We start from the raw sequence: 18,686 nt of genomic DNA on the forward strand, positions 1-18,686 counted from the left end.
CGCAGGATGTGTGTGCAGGGTGGCGGTGGTGGCAGCGGCAGCATCAGCAGCATCCACTCGCCTCTCGTCCTCCCCTCCCCTCCTCCTCTCCTCCTCTTCCTCCTCCACACTCCTCTCCTCCACCGAGCCTCTTCCGCACACGCTGGAAGGCTGGACGTCGGCGGGCTCCCCCATGCGCACAATGCTAACACGCCACTCCCTGTTCACCGGCTACAGTGGCACCTTCCACGGGATGATGAGCAGAGAAGAAAAGAGAAGAGGGGGAACACAAGGGAGTGAACAGACAGACGGAGAGTGCTTCCCTCTTATTGCTTAGTGAGGCCGTGGTAAATTATTGATGATGCTCACGCATACATACAAACATACCCTACCGGCTCTCTCTCTCTCTCTCTCTCTCCCTCCCTCTCTCTCTCTCTCCCTCCCTCTCAGTGGTATTGTGTTGGTGAGGAGCAGGCTGCCAATAACCTGGGATTTGCTGTCACACGGGCTGACTCAGGCTCCAGGAAACAACAAATCAGAGAGCAGGCACCTGCCCGGAGGGAGTGATTGGGATAAGGGGTGTTTCAATGCAAAACCTGGAGCTACGGACTTGGTGGACTGGAGCTGTTTTTCAAGCTTTTTAAACTCAAAATAGGCATAGCCTATAAGATACTACACAATACTACACAATACTACTCAAAATAGGCATAGCCTATAAGATACTACACAATACTACACAATACTACTCAAAATAGGCATAGCCTATAAGATACTACACAATACTACACAATACTATTCACAATACTACACAAAATAGGCCTAGCCTATAAGATACTACACATGTTATTGGGAGAAATGTATGTGATGTCATGAATTCTGTAGTTTAAATGTATAACATGCTAATCAATGATTGAGTCATCATTTTCTAAAAAAAGGGGGGGGGGGGGCCTGTGACTTCGCTGTCCCACTCTAAAATTGTTTTACAAATGATCAACATAAACATTAAAATAATATTGGAAATAATTAATTTAGGAAATAAATTTAGATGCACCATGATAGTATACATTTAATTAAAATCACTCCTTTTTTATGTTTTCCCCCCTAAACGTCTATGCAAACAATGAGGCTACATATTGGACTCCTATTGTCCATCGGTGTCTGCTGAGATCTATTTCACATTTTGGCGTGAACAATCAGGCAGTCCATTATCATCCTACCCACCCATCTATTACCCCTTGGGACCGTGACGATCGCCTTGGAAACGGCGAGGGAGGAGACAGCAGCTGCGCCCTGCGGTCCTTAATATTAACCAGCACGGGCGATATGGCGCCTATAGCGCATCCAAGGCCAAGATTCAATGTGTTTTGCTTTTTATTAATGACTATAAACTCTCAGTAGTCAATTGTATTTCTCTACCATTTAGTGACTATACGCAAATAATACATATAGTAAAGTCATCTACACGTAGGCTATTAAATACAACAGTGACTAGAAAAGCAAAAGTGGACAAAATCTGCATTAGGTTAGCGCCAAGGCTTCTGACACTCTGAGTCTGGATGCCTACCTGATTTGTTATTCTTTTTTCATTGCAAGTAACAGTACATTTTGTTAGACAGTAAGACTTTGTCTTTCTTTACAAAAGGGCATTTATCACTTCGCAACGATTAGCCACATTGCACTGACTACACACATCTCTGGCACAACTAAAGACACAACCATAGCACACAGCACACCATCCCGAATTCTACACCACGTGACAATTTCTCAAAACCGGCATGACGTAGGCGGAAGAAATCGTAACACATGCGACTGGCGGGAATTTTTTGCACTTGGCTGACAGGGCTATTGTCAACAAATGTCAACAATTTGATTTTGTTTTGCACTTCTATTGGATGCACATAATTTGGTAAGGACCTCTGTATGATTGTACCAATATCAGTATCGTAACGTTGATATCAGTTTTGGCTTACTGAATCATGTGGACACTATCTTGGATTAATTTACTAGCCACACGTTCAATTTAACGGTAGCCAAGTTAGCTAACGTTAGCGAACAGACTAAGTTATCATAAAGGTTGTGTCATGTTTTGCTTACATAGCTAGCAAGCCACCTAATAATATCTGTAACGGATCTGTTTATATATAATGTACTTGCATTGCTTATGTGAGTTAGCGAGCTAAGTGTTTGAAGAATTCTACGGCTAACTAGCAGCTAACAAGGTAACATTAACGTTGAAAAATGTGGACTGGATACGACTCCCGATGTTATTTTATGGGTCCATGCACAATTCTTGCAAGTAATCCAGTCAGACGACAAAGCTGACGTTACATTTTGTAAGCGAATGCTGAAGTTTCTCAGATGTCTGTGCCATGTTAACTGCGACATGCATGCTAAATGTGCTTGGGTTTCATACATTGTTAACGTTAGACGTTTGTTTTCTTGTCATTAAACTGTTTTGGCAGATTCCGTCCGCAGAAGAGCGTACTAAATCTCTTGTTGTTTAACCATGCACTGACATAAGGTATGCTTGTCGTTTAGGTAATAGAAATGCAGGCGTTTCTGAAAGGAACATCCAGCCAGAGCATCAAGCCTCTGAAGGACAAAGCAGCTGGATCGAGTGGAGAGAAGAAACCCAAGGCTCTACCATGGGTAGAGAAATAGTAAGACGCTTCATATGCATGTTCCGAACAGTTTTGCTATCAGAGATTAGCCAGCCTAATTCGATTATTCCAAGTCTGTAGCTTTTGGATTCTATATTATGGTGCATGAGAGGGCTGTCTTGTTATAAGAGTTATTAGATACTTCATACGTCATTTGAAAATACTAAAATACTCTTTAAAGGAGCATGAAATCACTTTGCAAACCTTCCATATCTGTCTATTCTATTCCTTCATCAGTACACTGACTCTGTTGATTAAATGGACAGTATCTGAGAGCAACAGCTTTTCTCTGCCTACAGAGAAACTATGCTGACCTGCTTGTTACATCTCATAGCCTTAATACTGTATCAGAGATGCACTCAAAAAGTCACAACTGAACAAAGTGTAGACATGCCCAGATTGCTTAATATTGCACTGTGTAACGCTGTTGATCAGGAAGGATCAAGACACATTTAGTTTGTTTTTAACTAACTGGGTACCTGTAAGCGCTAAATGTTGTTATATTGATACAAAATACAAAGCCATTTTTTCAACCCAATAAAGTAAAAATTACAAAATATTATTTTGAAATACTACAAATACGTATTTCAAATATCGGTACATGTATCATATATACTGCCCATCCCCTGTCCACAGTTAACAGTCATGTTTATGTATATCTGACTCCAAGCATAAACTGTATTTAAGTCCTTTTCTTTTTTTGTTACCTGCATAAATGTGTTATTAACCTGTTGCATGATTGTGCAAATAATGAATATCTTCACCTTACAGCAGACCAAAGAGTGTGGATGAGGTGGCCTATCAAGAGGAGGTGGTTGCTGTTTTGAAGAAATCACTAGAGGGCGCTGATGTAAGTACTGTTGCATCATCCACACAGCGCCGTAGTGAGAAACTCATTTTGTGTGCCTCTCCTTTAGGCTTTGGTCATGAACTCGTGGACATTTCTTTACCTCACAATTTAACACACTGTCACATATAAAACCCCACCATGTAGCACATAAACTGGTGTCTTTCGGTTTAATATTTTCATAGTATAATTACTTACGTGATGTAACGACTGATGACAGTCATGCTGTAAGCAAATAACTCTCTGACTGTGACCGATCACCCATCTGTTTCTCTTCACTGACTGTCGTCTACACTGTGTGTTTGGTGTACTATTAATAGCGAGGGGGTTGTGTGCTGCTCCTGAACCTGAGCTGGCCTCAGGGCAAGGGTGTAACTGAACCCCCTGTTCAGCTGAGATTGAGGGCACAGGTGGCACTGCGTTGTTAGTAAGCCCGCACCGAAGCTGCTGCTATGTTAATGAACCTTTCAGTTGAACACTATGGGGTTTCCTCACATTCTCTGACATGGTCTCCTCTTCATTAGCCTGTTGTAGTTTGAGTTGTAAATAGGATCGCCATTTCTTAAGTGCACATACAGTATATAAGAAAGAAGGAGACCAATGTAGCTCTACCAGGTTGTGAACTGGCACCTGGGTGACTGCACTTAAACACCCATATTTGTGTACTGTTACTAACATGCAGTATGGTTATGAGGAGGAGTTTATAAGTTAAAATCTTGAAATGTCAGCAGGGGATTTTGACTTGAAATGGCAGCAGGGGATCTTGACATTTTTAGCTTTTGCTCAATGCTTTCTCCACTTGTCGTTGTTGACGAACATTACACTTCCTTATTGCAGTTGCCCAACTTATTGTTCTATGGGCCTCCGGGTACAGGAAAGACCTCCACCATCTTGGCAGCAGCTAGAGAGCTCTATGGGTGAGATATCATCTCTCTCTCTCTCTCTCTCTCTCTCTCTCTGTGTTTGTCCCACACTGTGCTTCTGTTCTTCAATATGATTTACTCCTGTGATGTCTACATAAACACAACATACAGTAACTTTGTTGTATTTCACTGCTGCTTTTTCTGTCCTCTACAGCATTGCCATTGTGCTGTGCTTTTTTACCTGGTGCATTTTAGAGTTTCTTTGTGCCATATTTTAGTCTTGTGTTGTTTAATAGCTCCTGTGTTCTGCTGTCTTTCCCCATATGCTTCTTGTGGTTCATCTCTACATTTCCTCACTTGCTGTCAGCACTTCACAGCATTCTTTTGAGTCCAGTGTTAAAGATGGCGTCAGCCAATCCACAGAGATCTTTTCTGAGTAGGTCTCTATGTTGTGATCCCTTGCAGGCCTGAGCTCTTCCGACAGCGCGTTTTGGAGCTCAATGCCTCTGACGAACGAGGAATCCAAGTGGTCCGAGAGAAAGTGAAGAGATTTTCCCAGCTAACTGCAGCAGGCTCCCGATCTGAGTGAGTGCATCAACCTCACATCACAACGGAACCCCCCCCCCCCCCTCAGTTCACTTCTGAATTACCCAAATATATTCCTTGTGACCTTTTGAGGCCTCCATTTGGTCCATACTAAAACCAACAAAATATTATTGGGTTGAAGATCCAGCTGAGTGAGCTACATTGAGAGTTTATCACATCTACAAGTGTTATACTCATGTTGTCTGCCCCCCTCTGTCAGCGGGAAGCCATGCCCTCCCTTTAAGATCATCATTCTTGACGAGGCGGACTCCATGACCAACGCAGCGCAGGCGGCTCTCAGACGCACCATGGAGAAGGAGGCACGCACCACCCGCTTCTGCCTCATCTGCAACTACGTCAGCAGGTCTGTCTGGCCTACTCCTTGCTGAAGCTCTTTGCAGCAGTATGTGTCTACATTTGGAAGTCTGCAACAGAATAGACCATGAAAACCCTTTCCCATAGTCCGGCAGATAGAATGTACCCTTTCCCCAACCCTTTCTTTCACAAGCGTATTTGAAAGACTTGTAACCTGTTTGTATGCATTAACTCCTCAGGATCATCGAACCGCTGACTTCCAGATGTTCCAAGTTCCGTTTCAAGCCTCTTGCAAATGCCATCCAGGAGGAGAGAATCTTAGAAATCTGCAAGAAGGAAAACCTAAACTATTCAAAACAGGTACCAAAAGTTAAACAAGGCATACAGCCCTATAACCAGGTGCAATCAATTTTTTTACGATGATCAACTTTACATGTCTTATTCTTTTCCAAGCAGTATGAAGTCATGATGAACCGCTATTAAAATCACAGCTGCAATTCATAAAAATGTGAGCTTGTCTCCTCTCCTCTTTCCGCCAGGGCATTGATGAGCTGGTGAGAGTGTCAGAGGGAGACCTGCGCAAAGCCATAACTTATTTACAATGTGCAGCCAGGCTTAATGGAGATACAGAGATCACAGAGAGTACCATATTAGAGATTGCTGGGGTGAGTGCAGCCATTGATCATCCAGGCCACCACTGAAGTGGTGAAACAGTTCACTAAGGGCTTTCAAAATGGAGCTTCAGTGGCATGCACACCATCACTGAACTTAATTTCTGCTGAGAACTTTGCACTTTAGAATCTGGTGTAATTGTTAATCTGTCTTCGTAGGTGGTGCCCCCTAATGTCATAGACAACCTGCTTCAGATCTGTCACAAAGGCACCTTTGATAAAATGCAGATAGAAGTCAAGGTAAGACTTTATCACCTTTGACCCCAAACCACACTTGAGCTTTCATGTTCACCTCACTGGTGTTGAAGTTGGGATTTGCAAACCTAGTCTTGTTTAAGTGTTTCAGTCCACATGGCAGTCAGGAGAATACAACAGGTTTGCTTTAGTTAGTCACGTCTGACTACCATTTCAAACATCACAATTATAAACTTTGCTCAAGAAACAGTGTTGCCGACCAAGATCTTCACTTCCCTGAAATAAACCAATTAAAAGGAGCCAGCTCAGCCCACTCAAGTTATGTTCCAGTGAAATAAATCAGTTCCACACTTGCAGTGTAGGGGCTGGTGGCAGGTTGAGGCTGTCTCACGGTCACCTGGCCACATGTGCATGTAGTGAACACTGGAATCACTCAAGCCACTTGCCTCTTTAGTCACGCTCATGGTCACACTCTCATCCTGTAATGGAACACTTAATGGCGCTCTGGCTACAGTTACTGCACTTATTGAATGGAAGGAATGGCTCATGTCGCCTGGCCTGCCAGTTACCAATCAGCAGTATGAAATGCTTTTCGACTGAACTCTGCTGGTTTGATGGGAGTGTGTCTGTGAAGTAACAACTTTTGTAAACAAGTGAATATTACGTTGTTTGAAATATTAAAAAATATAAGTTGAATGATTGTTGTTTCATCAAAATACCTTGCTTTACCACACGGAACTTATGCAATGTCTCCGTTATGTTATTTGTCTTAGTAGTACCTTTCAGAGCAACGGTTAGATATTTGCATGGTTGCAAGATACATCTCTTTGGGTGCAAGACTGGGACCACTTGTACAAAGGAATGGAAGGGTAGCCTTATTTTTCAAAGGAGCGGGTGGAGGATACTATGAAAGGCTTTAGAACCTCCACCGCCTATAGCTCACCAGCAATCTGTGGTGTTGTCCATCTTCAGCTCTAGAGCAAACCTCTCGGAGGTTACCAAGACCTAGTCAGCAATCTAGTGTTCCATTGTCTTTTGTACTTACAGTAAGGTTAGCCACAGTACAGGGCCAGCTTCATGCTCATTGTTTTCTCCTGTCGTTTCCAGAATATGATTGATGATGGCTATGCTGCTACACAGATTCTTAACCAGCTACATGATCGCATCATCGAAGGCCACCTCAGTGACAAGCAGAAATCAGTCATTGCTGAAAAAATGGCGGTGAGTTGTTGTTTTGGGAAATTAAATCAAATGTGTCTTTTTTTTCTAGCATCATATGAAGGGTGTTTCAAGAAGTTTATTAAGTGTGATTATTTACTATCCATTATTGTCTTTATATTGTGATATAGTTTCTGGTACATTCTGCACAGAAACAAGATGATATACTAGTGTAATTGTTATAATGGTTACCTTCATTCCACATACTTTAACAGTATGTGATTGGCAAGTGTTGATTGAAATTAAATGGTACAAATCAAGTGACACTTTAGTCTCTTGAGCAATTATTAGATAACATTAGGTTATGTCCCTTTTGGTTAACAGGAGGTTGACAAGTGTCTGGCTGATGGAGCTGATGAATACCTGCAGTTGATTAGTCTGGCCGCAGTGATCATGCAGCAAGCAACTCAGAACTCCTGAGCATCACTACTACACAACGTCTCCCACTTTCTGTCTTTATTATGTACATTTTGTTATAAACTTCTTTTGTATTTTTGAAGCAAACAGTGCTTATTTTTTTTTGTTTTGGGTGAGGGGGTTTGTTTAGTGGTTAGCGAGTTGGTGGTACAGTAGTAGTAGTAGTAGTAGTAGATAGTAGTTTCACTAGTACATTCAGATGCAAGGCAAAGTTGTGTATGGTCCAAAGAGATTAGTAAGTTAATTTCTCATTTATGGTAAATGTAAGTGAGGGATAATGGCCAGGCACTCTAGCAGACCTGTGGCTTATAACAGAGACTTTCTAATGTGGAGACACAGCACTCAAAAAATACTCCATAGAAATGCATGGGGCTAGTTTGTAACGTCAATATGGCCGTTGTCTACACATATCCCACCCCTTCCTCGGCAAAACGTTGACATTGAGCCAATCATGTGGTGTGATGTGAATACATTGAGCCGATCATATGGTGTGTTGTGAAGACATCGTGCCAATCATGTGTTGTGATCTCGCCGCTGGAGCAAGATTGGTCGTGGAGCCTTGCGCACGCGCATTTCTGCCAAAATGGATGCCCAACGAGTGCCCAAAAAGCGTTGTCAAATCGCTGCTGAGTGGAGGGACTTGCCTAAAAGGACTTTGCTTATAAGGCATTACATGCACACATGCTGTGACCAGTGAAGTCAAGGTTAGGGTTCGTGCATCTTCAGGCAGAGTTGCCTTGTAATGCAAGTGGAAAGCATCATGCCCTTGCAATGTATGTTTAGCCTTTAACTGGAGGCTTGGCACTGAAAGATACAAGTACTGTGATATAGATTGGGTCTCCATCAATCATTTGGCCTCCAAATCAGGAAACAAACACAAGTAACCATATTTCCACTTTATTTCGAAAGGGGTCATGTACAATCCAAGATCAGGTGGGTTTTACTATATACTATATGGCCCATAGTTAAGAGGTTCTGGGTCACTTGTTTAAAAAAATGTTAAATACATTGCACAAAGTTATCAGGAAAGCACTTAAAGGAATTTGGAAGGCCATAGCTTCTGACCCAAGCACTACAATAACTGCAGGTATGTTAGTTGAACATAGTTGGCAGACTTAATACAGCACTTATACCTTTTAGTCCACAAGTAAATTATCAAACGATAGAGAACATTTATTACACACACCTTTATCGGTCTAGGAAAAATATACCTACGAAAGAATATTCTGTAAGACCCCATCTCTACTGGTCCCCCCCCCCCCCCCCCCCCCAGTAGTATAATGGTGACTAGAATCGCACTTACTAAGGTCTCCTAAAGAGAGCTCGCAGCCACGGCCACGTCACTTTGAAAAATGTCACTTATCCAGGTTCAGCATTGAGATTCACCACGTTCTGATAAATAAGCACAATGCACCTGTTTTATTTGAGCTACAGAGAGCACTGCATAAAAGATACCAGCCCAGGAGTTTAAATCAGATCAGCCACATTCATAGGCATCTCCTCAACAGTAGTATTGTAAAATGTCTCAATGTCCCGAAGAATCCTCTTGTCCTCCTCTGTAACAAAGTTAATGGCAACTCCTTTTCTGCCGAAACGGCCACCACGTCCAATTCTGTGCAGCAAGAAAACAAGAGCGCTGCAATGAGAGTCTCCATTGGGAAGACAACATGACAATGCAAATATAGAGGTAAAGAAGCACAAACCTATGGATGTAGTTTTCTCGGTTTGTGGGAAGGTCATAATTGATGACTAGAGAGACTTGCTGTACGTCAATTCCACGAGCCTGCAATTAAAAGGTACATTTAATAACCCTGACATACTAAACCTTTTCAAATCAGATAGGGAAGTGGATTTACACGTAATACAATTTCCCATACTCATTCATACCTATGGGTATCCTAAGCATTGGACAGCATTCAGCTCTAGACCGCTCAATATATCTAAAAAAAAAACATTACCAGCAAATCGGTAGTGATCAGGACCCTGCTGGATCCTGAGCGGAATTCCCGCATGATCACATCACGCTCCTTCTGATCCATGTCTCCGTGCTGCAACGACGACGAGAGATCTAAAGTGAGCATTTCTCTGGAAAAGTGGGGTCCGTTCCCCTGCCCCCTCAAAATGATCTCCTCACCAACGCAGAGACGGTGAAGTCCCTGGCATGCATCTTCTCAGTCAGCCAGTCCACCTTTCTCCTTGTGTTCAAGAAGATCACAGCCTGGGTGATTGTCAGAGTCTCGTACAGATCACAGAGGGTGTCCAATTTCCACTCCTGCATGTAAAAGAAGGGGGGGGGGGGTTAATCATTGCAAATAGCTGCACACCGGCCTCGGTCATCACATAACCCTAAAACAGGGGTCTCAAACACCCGGCCCGCGGGCCAAATCCTCATTTGAGTTTGAGACCCCTGCCCTAAAATGTAGGGCAGCTCTGTCAAAGCTCCACAACATTATTCTGTTCTTGAATGGGGACACTGGAAAGCATTTAGTCTCAGCCTCTAATGTTTAAATTTCCTTCTGCCATCACAGGCTTGGAAATTTACAGAGCTTTGGACTTTGAATGCATTATCTCCAGATAAAAGCCCATGGAAATTCTATACTCTATGTTTAGCTCTTAGCAGGAGCTCTGAGGTGACACAATAGCTGTTCATCCATAGTCTCTACTGATTAAAGCCTCGCAGCCACGCAGTCTAGTTGCTACAACAGCACTTGTGAACTCAAACACTGGTAAGAGAAGATTTTCATATTTTAATGGTCATAAAACGTTAATATCTTCAATCTTCTTTGCTATTATTCTCTGCAAAGTTCTTTATCTCGAAAGGCATAAAGTCCCAACTGATGGTCATGAGGTCAGTACATTGGATTAATAGTTTCTTGTAACACCAGTGGAGAAGAAAGTGTACTCGCCTCGCGCTCCACATTGATGTAGAACTGCTTTATACCCTCGAGGGTAAGTTCCTCCTTCTTCACCAGGATGCGGATTGGATCGCGCATGAACTTCTTGGTCACCTCCAGCACGTCAGATGGCATGGTGGCTGAGAGCAGCACAACCTGTCAACACAGAGCCCATTCTGTCTACGCACAGCTTTTAATGTACAGTGCAGTGCAGTTGGTTACATAGAAATAAGACTATGCACAGTCCTTAACCTCTTGGAAATGTGAGGGCTGTTGAAATTGATTTAAAACAAAACAAAAAAATCATAGTACTCACTTGGATGTTTGTGCTCAACTTTTGAAAGATTTCATAGATCTGATCCTTGAATCCTCGACTCAGCATTTCATCAGCTTCATCCAAGACAAACATCTTGATCCACTTAGGAGCTGCAAATAACAAGAAAATACTGCAATCATCTATGCTTTTGAAATGTCCAAAATGTACCAGTCTATGGTGTAGCAATCAGTAACAAGTCAAAGTTTCTCCATTATGACGTCAGTCCCGAAAGATGGTAGAGCATCATTTTACCACTCAAGATATCTGTTAAGCAGGCCTACTGCCGATGAACACTTACAAAGGTATCGTCGGTTCAGCATGTCAAAGACACGGCCTGGGGTCCCCACCACTATGTGATACGCCTCCGCTTGGAGTTTCTGCATCTCATTGCGCACGTTTGTACCACCAATGCAGGCATGACAAGTGGCCCCCATGTAGTCACCCAGAGCCAAAATGACTTTCTGGATCTAAAGAACAAACACACAAAAGAGTACAGATGCTGCTGTAGTGAATTTACATTCATCTAGAACATTTACATTCATACGGAACATTTTTCAATAGAGCTTTGAATTTTCAATAATCATTAGAAATCACTACTTTCATGTTTGACAACAGAATCAAAACTGTAAATGGGATTCAATAGATAGTGGTTACTGTTGCAAAATAAAACACCAATTTCTTTTCAAAAAAACAATAATAACAACATTGACTGAAATTAATGGAATGTGTCATTCTTCAATCAAAATACACAAACATAAATGACACAAGATAGCCGGATTCTTCATGCCACTCAGAAGAATATCACTGAACATTGAATTTAATCAAGTCCCCCTCCCGTTGCAGTCCCCACATGTCACTTGCCAATTTATGAACGGATGCAAACCTAAGTACCCTTAAGAGCATCTTCCACACTACCTTCATGCTGATGTTAGCACCTCAGGAGCAGCATACCTGCTGGGCCAACTCCCTGGTTGGAGCCAGTACCAGAGCCTGAGTCTCTTTCTGCTCAATCTCCAGCTGCTGTAGGATGGAAATGGCAAAAGTGGCCGTCTTCCCTGTGCCTGACTGGGCCTGAGCAATAACATCATAACCTTCAAAATTAAAACACAAACACAAGAGAGAGACTCAACTTGATGGTTCACTAGAGTCTTGGAATGCATCGGCAAATGTACAAATGAGGAGGATTGGACCACAGCAGTTAAAAAAGGCATTCCTATGATTTATGTACATTAACACTAGACTTATCGGTATTTTCAAATCTTTGGATGTACCCTTGATGCATGGAATGATTGCCCGCTGCTGAATGGCTGATGGCTTCTCAAAACCATAGGCATAGATTCCCCTCAGGAGTGTCTCCTTCAGGATCATGTCATCAAAGTTGTCTGTGATCTCATTCCAGTTGCTCTGAGACCACACAATAAAGAAGAAAAGGGATTACTGATACGTAGACATACATACAACCCTTTTTTTAATCTATAACTGATTGGGGGACCTAAAGGGTTACAGCAACAAATCACTCCTATGTCAAAATATAGTACATACTCTTTTGATCCCATGAGGGAAACTTGGTCTCTGCATTTATCCCAATCCGTAAATTAGTGAAACAGACTCGGCACATAGTGCACACACAGTGAGGTGAAGCACACACTAATCCCGGCGCAGTGAGCTGCCTGCAACAACAGCGGCGCTCGGGGTGCAGTGAGCGGATAGGTGCCTTGCTCAAGGGCACTTCAGCCGTGCCTACTGGGGTTCGAACCGGCAACCCTCCAGTTACAAGTCCGAAGCGCTAACCAGTAGGCCACGGCTCCCTCAACAACCTAAATCCTTTTTGTCCTTTTTCATGTTTCTTTCATTGTTAACTACTTAAAATAAAAAAAAAAATATATATATATATATATATAATGCTCAAATCCCATGAAACATCAGTGGTTACGTTGAGCAAGTATTAATTTCAAGTGTATTAACGGACCAAGTGGGTTTGTAGTGCTCTTTAAACATCTCTTACATTACAATAATATACAACAATATAGATATTTAGGATATTTTTCGAAACTGGTACAAGACAAAGAAAATATAAGCTCCACAACTTACCTCAATGACACCATCAGGCTCCATTCCTTCGGGGCCTCCATGGTCTTTATCTCTGGAACTTAAATGAAAAGGGGAAAAAAACAGTGGATGTCAATGGTAAGATAATAGAGACACAACACAACCATAGAGACACAACACACAAATATTTGATCATTTGGGAACACCTAGCTGACAATTCTAAACACAAGAAGTAATTTCCACATTTACAAACTAGAAAAGCTGACAGTTAAGTATACCTCAAATTATCATTAGTACATCTTGACACATTATTCAGTGGCAGGTAACGCCTGGACAAAAACCGCTGACTGGGCGTTTTTCATTGCAGGGTGAATCACGTTACCCTGACAATTGCTTTATAACGTGAGTTACCATGTTGTATGTGACAAAAATTGCAGTGTCGACCTGGATTGAGTGGGACTAGGTGTCTGGAACAGTATCTTTCAATCAGGCACCCTTTACTGATATTTAAAACAGTCATCTCATTCTCTACTTCTCGAGCATTTACTTTTCTGTGTTGGATTGATCAACAGGAGTCATCAACAACGTCTACATGACAGACTTTTGGTTGGCAAAATTTGGTTGTACTCAAAGGCATCAACCTAAAGAGCCCCTAGCAATGTAGGGCACAAGGCACGCGCGCGCGCACACACACACACACTCCCTTTATCACATCCCCACACACACTCAAGCCCCACTCTCATATGTTTATATTTTGTAGTTTATTTTGATACATCCCATCACTGCGATCATAGCTGGCTTTAATGTTCCCAGATCGCTAGATCACCTAACTCATATTATTATAACTAATAACGGGGGATGTGACACGCCCCCCTTCTGAATTGTCTTGACCATAGGTCTTGCAAACTACTGGCAATTGGTGATAGCCTGCTTAGTTTGAGCTCAATGTAACGCTGGCGTTGAGCTCCGTAATAGAAAAAATGTCACGCTGCTACACTGACAACAAGTGTTTACATTATGGAGTAGGTTGACTTAAGTGAACACGATCTGATTTACCGACTATGCAAGGATGTTATTCCCAATCATGTGGTTTACCTGGCAACTCATCTTATGATATATAACTCATTATCTATCCTTCAATGCTAAGCGTTGTCTTACACGGTACACCAAGTCTACCACCCTAAAAGAGCTCACCCAGGCCCTCCTCACTGCGTAGTTTTGCTGGCTGGTCTTCTGCTGTCAAACCGACACCGCTAGCAAGCTAACTAATGTTACCCTAGTTGAGTATTCGTTCAGGCATATGTAATGTTGTGCATGACCCCGCAAAATAAAAGTTTAACGAAAACATATATGAATATTAATTTCTTGAATCAAATAATAAGACAGGTGTTTATTTTGCGTATACCTGTTATAATCCGCAGAGTCGTTTGACATGATCCGGCCGAATCTTCGGGGCTCGATTGAAGAGGAAGTAGCCTACGTAAACAGCGCAGAACATTTTAACTAACCGGCACTTAAACTTCCGGTAAAGAACCCTGGCTAACTTTCCACTTAATTTACTACAATAAATCATAAATGCTTATATTTTTAAAAACAACATATTAAACTGATTTAAAAAAAAATACTACAAGAGATGCAGCAATGTTGACCGGGTGCTGCACGTAACGTCGGTCTACATATTCCAGCGGAGGGATATTGCAGTAGGCGTATTGTTAAATGTTCAGTGATTGCTACGGGGTTTCCATTACGATTAACTTGGAAAGGGCTCAGCTGAGCAGTGGGGTCAGAATCGCCCTTTTGGTTTATTAGACAAGTCACAGAGAAGTAAAGTCCAGTATTAGAAACAGCTTTGTAACTGGTTGCATATGCAGCCTATAAGAAAGTCCAAGTTTCTGAGCACTGCTTTACCGCATTCATGTATTCATGTCACATCAGTTAGGAGTGAGCCTGCCCCCTAAAGTTCCCCTGTCCCCTTGCAATTTTGTCAGCTAAAGAAAGTTACTCATGAATTATGTTGTGAAATAAATCAATACTTTATTTAGCATTTTTCAAATAAGAGCACACAAGTTATATTTTTGCTTGTTACCACAAACAACCTCTTACAAATGGATAGGCTAGCCTATTAACAAATCTGCATCACTGAATAACCCATCTGACTCTGGTTTTGAGCTATTTGTCGATGGTGGGACTGGGACAGTAGCAATCTGTGGAAGAAACTGCTTCCAGGGTTTTGAGGGACAATGGAAAGGTTTCTGGGTGCTGGAGGATTGAGGAGGAGTTGTGATGGTTGGAGCTGCAGTCATCTCCAGATTGGTTGCCGTGCTGGCTGCTGATGCTGTGTCCTGTTCCTCCTCTGAGGACTCCTTCATTGGAGGCTCAGTAGTCTTGAAAGGCTCTTCAATGGTCCTCAGTGGAGTCCAACCTGGAGGTCTCCTCCTTGAAACCTCCATCGTCATAGCACATAACAATTATAACATCAGTTTAGAAATTAAACGTTCCATTTGCTGATAGGTCAGAATTACAGCTCAAAAACCAAACTTTGTTGGTCCTCATGGATTTAGGGGATGAGTATTGAAATGTTACAGGGATATGCTTTGGCAGTGAATGGGCAATGTCAAACACATGTAAAATAGTGGAATTAGAGTACACTCACCATAAATTGACCAAGTTCACAGTGGACACTTCCATCTGGTACTTCATGACGCCATGGAGCCACATCAACAGTGGAATTACATCTCACAAATGTCTAGACACAAGCCATGAATTCAGTGTTAACAGCACAAAACTTTGATTTCTGAATATTCATGAGCAGAATCAATATGTCTTTATTGAATGAATGAATGATACGATTAATTAAACAAAATCAAGTATAAGTGGATGTTTGTATAGGTGTTGTAGGACTGGCATACCGGTTTTTCATGTGGATGGCATTCTTCTGTCACCTCCTTAAACTCTTCTTTGGTGCAGTTACTACTCTGCATATTAAATCTCAATTGGTACCTGAATCCAGCTACCACCTAGAAGTTATCCAACAGACAGTCATTTTAAGTTTGTGTAGATGTGACACCAAAACAAGTACATTGAAATACAAGATGGGAGCATTAATAGTTTTATGACATTTGTTCTGTTGAAGTAATAAGAAACACAGAAAATAAAGGCTAGACCCAAGTTTCACGTGTTTCATGTGTATTTTTATATGTTTGACCCACTGATGAAGATACACTTACCTGTCTTGAGGCAGAGACAACATCTTTCAGTATTAAGAGATCGACTTCATTATGTGCATTATTTGCTTGTCCAATAGAGAACCTCAATGGCTCTTTCAAGTCCTCACTCTCCAGATCAATTAACTCTGGACAACCAAGGCAAGGGGCTCGCTCAACAGTAACTACAGGCTCTATAAAGACAGGGGTGTGTTGTCATGTCATATGCTTTTTTGGAATAACTTAACTGCAGATTACTGATAACATTTTAGAAAATGTTGAAACAATTTTGATCAGCCCAAGCCCAAGATGACAGCCCTCAAATGTGTTGCTTTGTCCACACATTCAGCAGTGAGCAAACCGGAAAATATTCAAGTTTGAGAATCTGAAATCAGATAATTTTTCCCCTTACAAATAAACAATTCATTGATTTCCAAAATAGCTCTTAATTGAAGCGTTGACAGCTGATTATTATTTTTTGAAGCCCTAATATTGATTATTCTTTTTCAAAAAGAACATGTCTAAAAAAAAGCAATAAAATCTGATTGAATTAACAAATGTGTCTGAGATAATTTATCTTAAGTTCAGAGACATTTTGAAACAAATTGTGAAACTAGCACTTACCAGAAGCACAGTCAACTAAATGGACGTCTGAACTTCCCTCTGTCACAAATACATTCGCTTTACAAGTTCTGGGACTCTATATGGACACAAGCAAACACATCAGCCAACTAAGAAGGCTCCTCACAAGGCCGTCTACCTAAAATTGGCCAAAGAATGTTCAGGTTTCCATCAAATCTTCTGTATGATCATTTCCTTGCACAGTCAAAGCTATCTATGTGAATGAGTTTGTCCAACCAAGACATGAACTCACCTCAGGGCCAATTGGAAAATATTCACAGTCTCTCCATGCCTTGTCTCCCCCTACTGGACAATCTGATAGCCTGCTGGTGAAGCGCAGTGCCAACTCTGTGCCTGTCTCATTCTCAACCTGACACATAAAAATAAAATCTGTGGTACATTGCAAAAATGACCTTGAGTGCAATATATTTAACTTATTGTCACCATCACAACCTAATTGATTGAAAAGAAAAATGCTCCCTACCTTCTTGGCCTCAAGAATTTGATATAGAGAGTACTGATTTCCCGAGGTCAGCATCCCATTGAGTTTTACCAAGGCTGAATCCACTGCTTCCTCAACCAGTTTGTCATCACAGAAAAGCAGTGTGTCCTGCTGTGTCTCCTGTCCGTATCCACAGGCCCAGAGCAGGCAACAGAGACAGGCAGTAAGCACGGACAGCCTGGCTCCCAACATCACAGCAAGAACATGTATCCGAGGTCCAAAGAGAGGGAAAACTGGATGAGAGCAACAGTGTGTTTAGTCCTGATCCCTCTGGACTTCAGTAATGATTGACTGTTGTTATATACCAGAAGATTCCATGTACACCCCTCACCCACTTGTTCAAATAAAATGACACGCAGCACTACATAGATGTAGTACATCTACTGCAGAAAGCAGTTCAGGCATCCACTACCTCCAGTGCAAATGTTTACCAATCCATGCAACTCTTCATCAGATACTTAAAAAATCAATAATGCAACCTCAGATATTCTGAGTTTAAAGTGAAGAAATAACAGCAACAGTAAAAGTTTTTGAAGTATGATTCTAACACAAAACAAATGGATCTAATCATGACCACCCTAAATTATTTATGACCTTTAAATTTAGCACATTTGGAAAAGCAGTGGCATTTTTAAACAACAATTGGTTGTTCAGCTATTGACAAAATATACTTCCAGTATTTTAATATGGTGTTTATATTTAAAAAGCGTATATTGTAGGTTTTGAGACAGCATCATTTCATATGTTGAGATTAGCTCATTCACAATTTAGGTCCAGCTGTTTCATTATGTCCAACACAGCATGCATAACTTGTAGTACAGGCTTCATATAGATAAACATGGCTTAATTTTCACTGTTTTGCAGATACCTTGTTACATTAATCTCATTGACAAACTCTGGCATTGTGTGCTTAAGTGGATACTTTGTACTTCTCTACCTTTGACCCAGAGTGCACCCAAATATCCGCCTACACTATTTGATTTCCTCCATTCTCTTGGGTCCAGCAGAATTACTATGCAGTACCTGTGCAGATTTTGTTAGAAACATTTGGACTAATTTGTTTGTGCACATAGTACAACGTGGGCACACGGTGGTGTAAACCTTGGATTGAGAAAGGCAAATTGTCCAAGGTTGCAAATACATTGTCCTGATGTGGAACCACAGAAGGAGCCTAATGAAGGAAAACATTAAGAGGTTTTCAGCTAATTCTACCCTCTTAATGCCTTTAAAATCTATTTGATATTCATATTCTTTTTTTGACAAAAAACATAACAAAAATAAATGTAATCTAACCTTATCTAACCTAGTGACAAATGAAACGGGCCTTTTGACAGTGGTTTAACTTCCTGCA

The 18,686-nt window shown here is 41.5% G+C and overlaps 3 protein-coding genes and 1 non-coding gene across 5 annotated transcripts; 1 reads left to right on the forward strand and 3 right to left on the reverse strand.

Moving 5' to 3' along the window:
- Window positions 1–1,784: 1,784 nt before the first annotated feature.
- Window positions 1,785–7,837, forward strand: rfc4 (replication factor C (activator 1) 4). The gene is made up of 11 exons (XM_076277914.1): window positions 1,785–1,885; window positions 2,518–2,639; window positions 3,411–3,489; window positions 4,324–4,403; window positions 4,815–4,934; window positions 5,155–5,298; window positions 5,489–5,609; window positions 5,789–5,914; window positions 6,080–6,160; window positions 7,223–7,336; window positions 7,658–7,837. Exons 2-11 carry the CDS (start codon window positions 2,527–2,529, stop codon window positions 7,751–7,753), a joined length of 1,074 nt encoding a protein of 357 aa, XP_076134029.1. The 5' UTR covers window positions 1,785–1,885; window positions 2,518–2,526; the 3' UTR covers window positions 7,754–7,837.
- A 1,368-nt stretch (window positions 7,838–9,205) lies between these two features.
- Window positions 9,206–14,615, reverse strand: LOC143116651 (eukaryotic initiation factor 4A-II-like). 2 transcript variants are annotated; one of them, XM_076277912.1, is made up of 11 exons: window positions 14,415–14,615; window positions 13,052–13,109; window positions 12,232–12,364; window positions 11,912–12,051; window positions 11,259–11,427; window positions 10,961–11,070; window positions 10,657–10,800; window positions 9,885–10,022; window positions 9,709–9,798; window positions 9,454–9,533; window positions 9,206–9,362 (listed from the first exon to the last, which is right to left on the reverse strand). In XM_076277912.1, exons 1-11 carry the CDS (start codon window positions 14,441–14,443, stop codon window positions 9,218–9,220), a joined length of 1,236 nt encoding a protein of 411 aa, XP_076134027.1. In that variant the 5' UTR covers window positions 14,444–14,615; the 3' UTR covers window positions 9,206–9,217. The 2 variants fall into 2 exon arrangements, with proteins under 2 accessions (XP_076134027.1, XP_076134028.1); XM_076277913.1 differs by lacking the exons at window positions 13,052–13,109; window positions 14,415–14,615 and having other exon boundaries at window positions 11,912–12,031; window positions 12,232–12,321.
- On the reverse strand, window positions 11,141–11,214 carry LOC143117557 (small nucleolar RNA SNORD2). Its single transcript, XR_012986008.1, has one exon. It is a non-coding gene; the product is annotated as a small nucleolar RNA SNORD2 (small nucleolar RNA).
- Window positions 14,616–15,034: 419 nt separating the features above from the next.
- On the reverse strand, window positions 15,035–17,527 carry kng1 (kininogen 1). Its single transcript, XM_076279237.1, has 7 exons — window positions 17,318–17,527; window positions 17,087–17,203; window positions 16,837–16,912; window positions 16,237–16,406; window positions 15,919–16,026; window positions 15,663–15,755; window positions 15,035–15,453 (listed from the first exon to the last, which is right to left on the reverse strand). The coding sequence occupies exons 1-7, from the start codon at window positions 17,525–17,527 to the stop codon at window positions 15,124–15,126; spliced, it is 1,104 nt and encodes a 367-aa protein (XP_076135352.1). The 3' UTR covers window positions 15,035–15,123.
- Window positions 17,528–18,686: the final 1,159 nt, after the last annotated feature.

The sequence above is a fragment of the Alosa pseudoharengus genome, unplaced genomic scaffold, assembly GCF_046254945.1.
Source record: "Alosa pseudoharengus isolate Yale_2024_CS ecotype anadromous, Long Island Sound unplaced genomic scaffold, YU_APseudo_1.1 YU_APseudo_1.1_scf_11, whole genome shotgun sequence".
In the NCBI taxonomy this organism is placed as follows: Eukaryota; Metazoa; Chordata; class Actinopteri; order Clupeiformes; family Clupeidae; genus Alosa; species Alosa pseudoharengus.

Bases quoted from the DNA above. Each gene is read 5' to 3' on its own strand.
- kng1 (XM_076279237.1), bottom strand. From the start codon at position 17,527: ATGTTGGGAGCCAGGCTGTCCGTGCTTACTGCCTGTCTCTGTTGCCTG. The intron at 16,913-17,086 runs GTGAGTTCATGT...GTGTCCATATAG, and splicing joins ATTTTCCAATTGGCCCTGAG to AGTCCCAGAACTTGTAAAGC. The intron at 15,454-15,662 runs GTGAGTGTACTC...ATGACGATGGAG, and splicing joins GTGAACTTGGTCAATTTATG to GTTTCAAGGAGGAGACCTCC.
- LOC143116651 (XM_076277912.1), bottom strand. From the start codon at position 14,443: ATGTCAAACGACTCTGCGGATTATAACAG. The intron at 12,052-12,231 runs GTACATCCAAAG...TTAATTTTGAAG, and splicing joins AATCATTCCATGCATCAAGG to GTTATGATGTTATTGCTCAG. The intron at 11,428-11,911 runs GTATGCTGCTCC...TTTGTTCTTTAG, and splicing joins CCAGGGAGTTGGCCCAGCAG to ATCCAGAAAGTCATTTTGGC.
- rfc4 (XM_076277914.1), top strand. From the start codon at position 2,527: ATGCAGGCGTTTCTGAAAGGAACATCCAGCCAGAGCATCAAGCCTCTG. The intron at 5,299-5,488 runs GTCTGTCTGGCC...TTAACTCCTCAG, and splicing joins ATCTGCAACTACGTCAGCAG to GATCATCGAACCGCTGACTT. The intron at 5,610-5,788 runs GTACCAAAAGTT...TCTTTCCGCCAG, and splicing joins ACCTAAACTATTCAAAACAG to GGCATTGATGAGCTGGTGAG.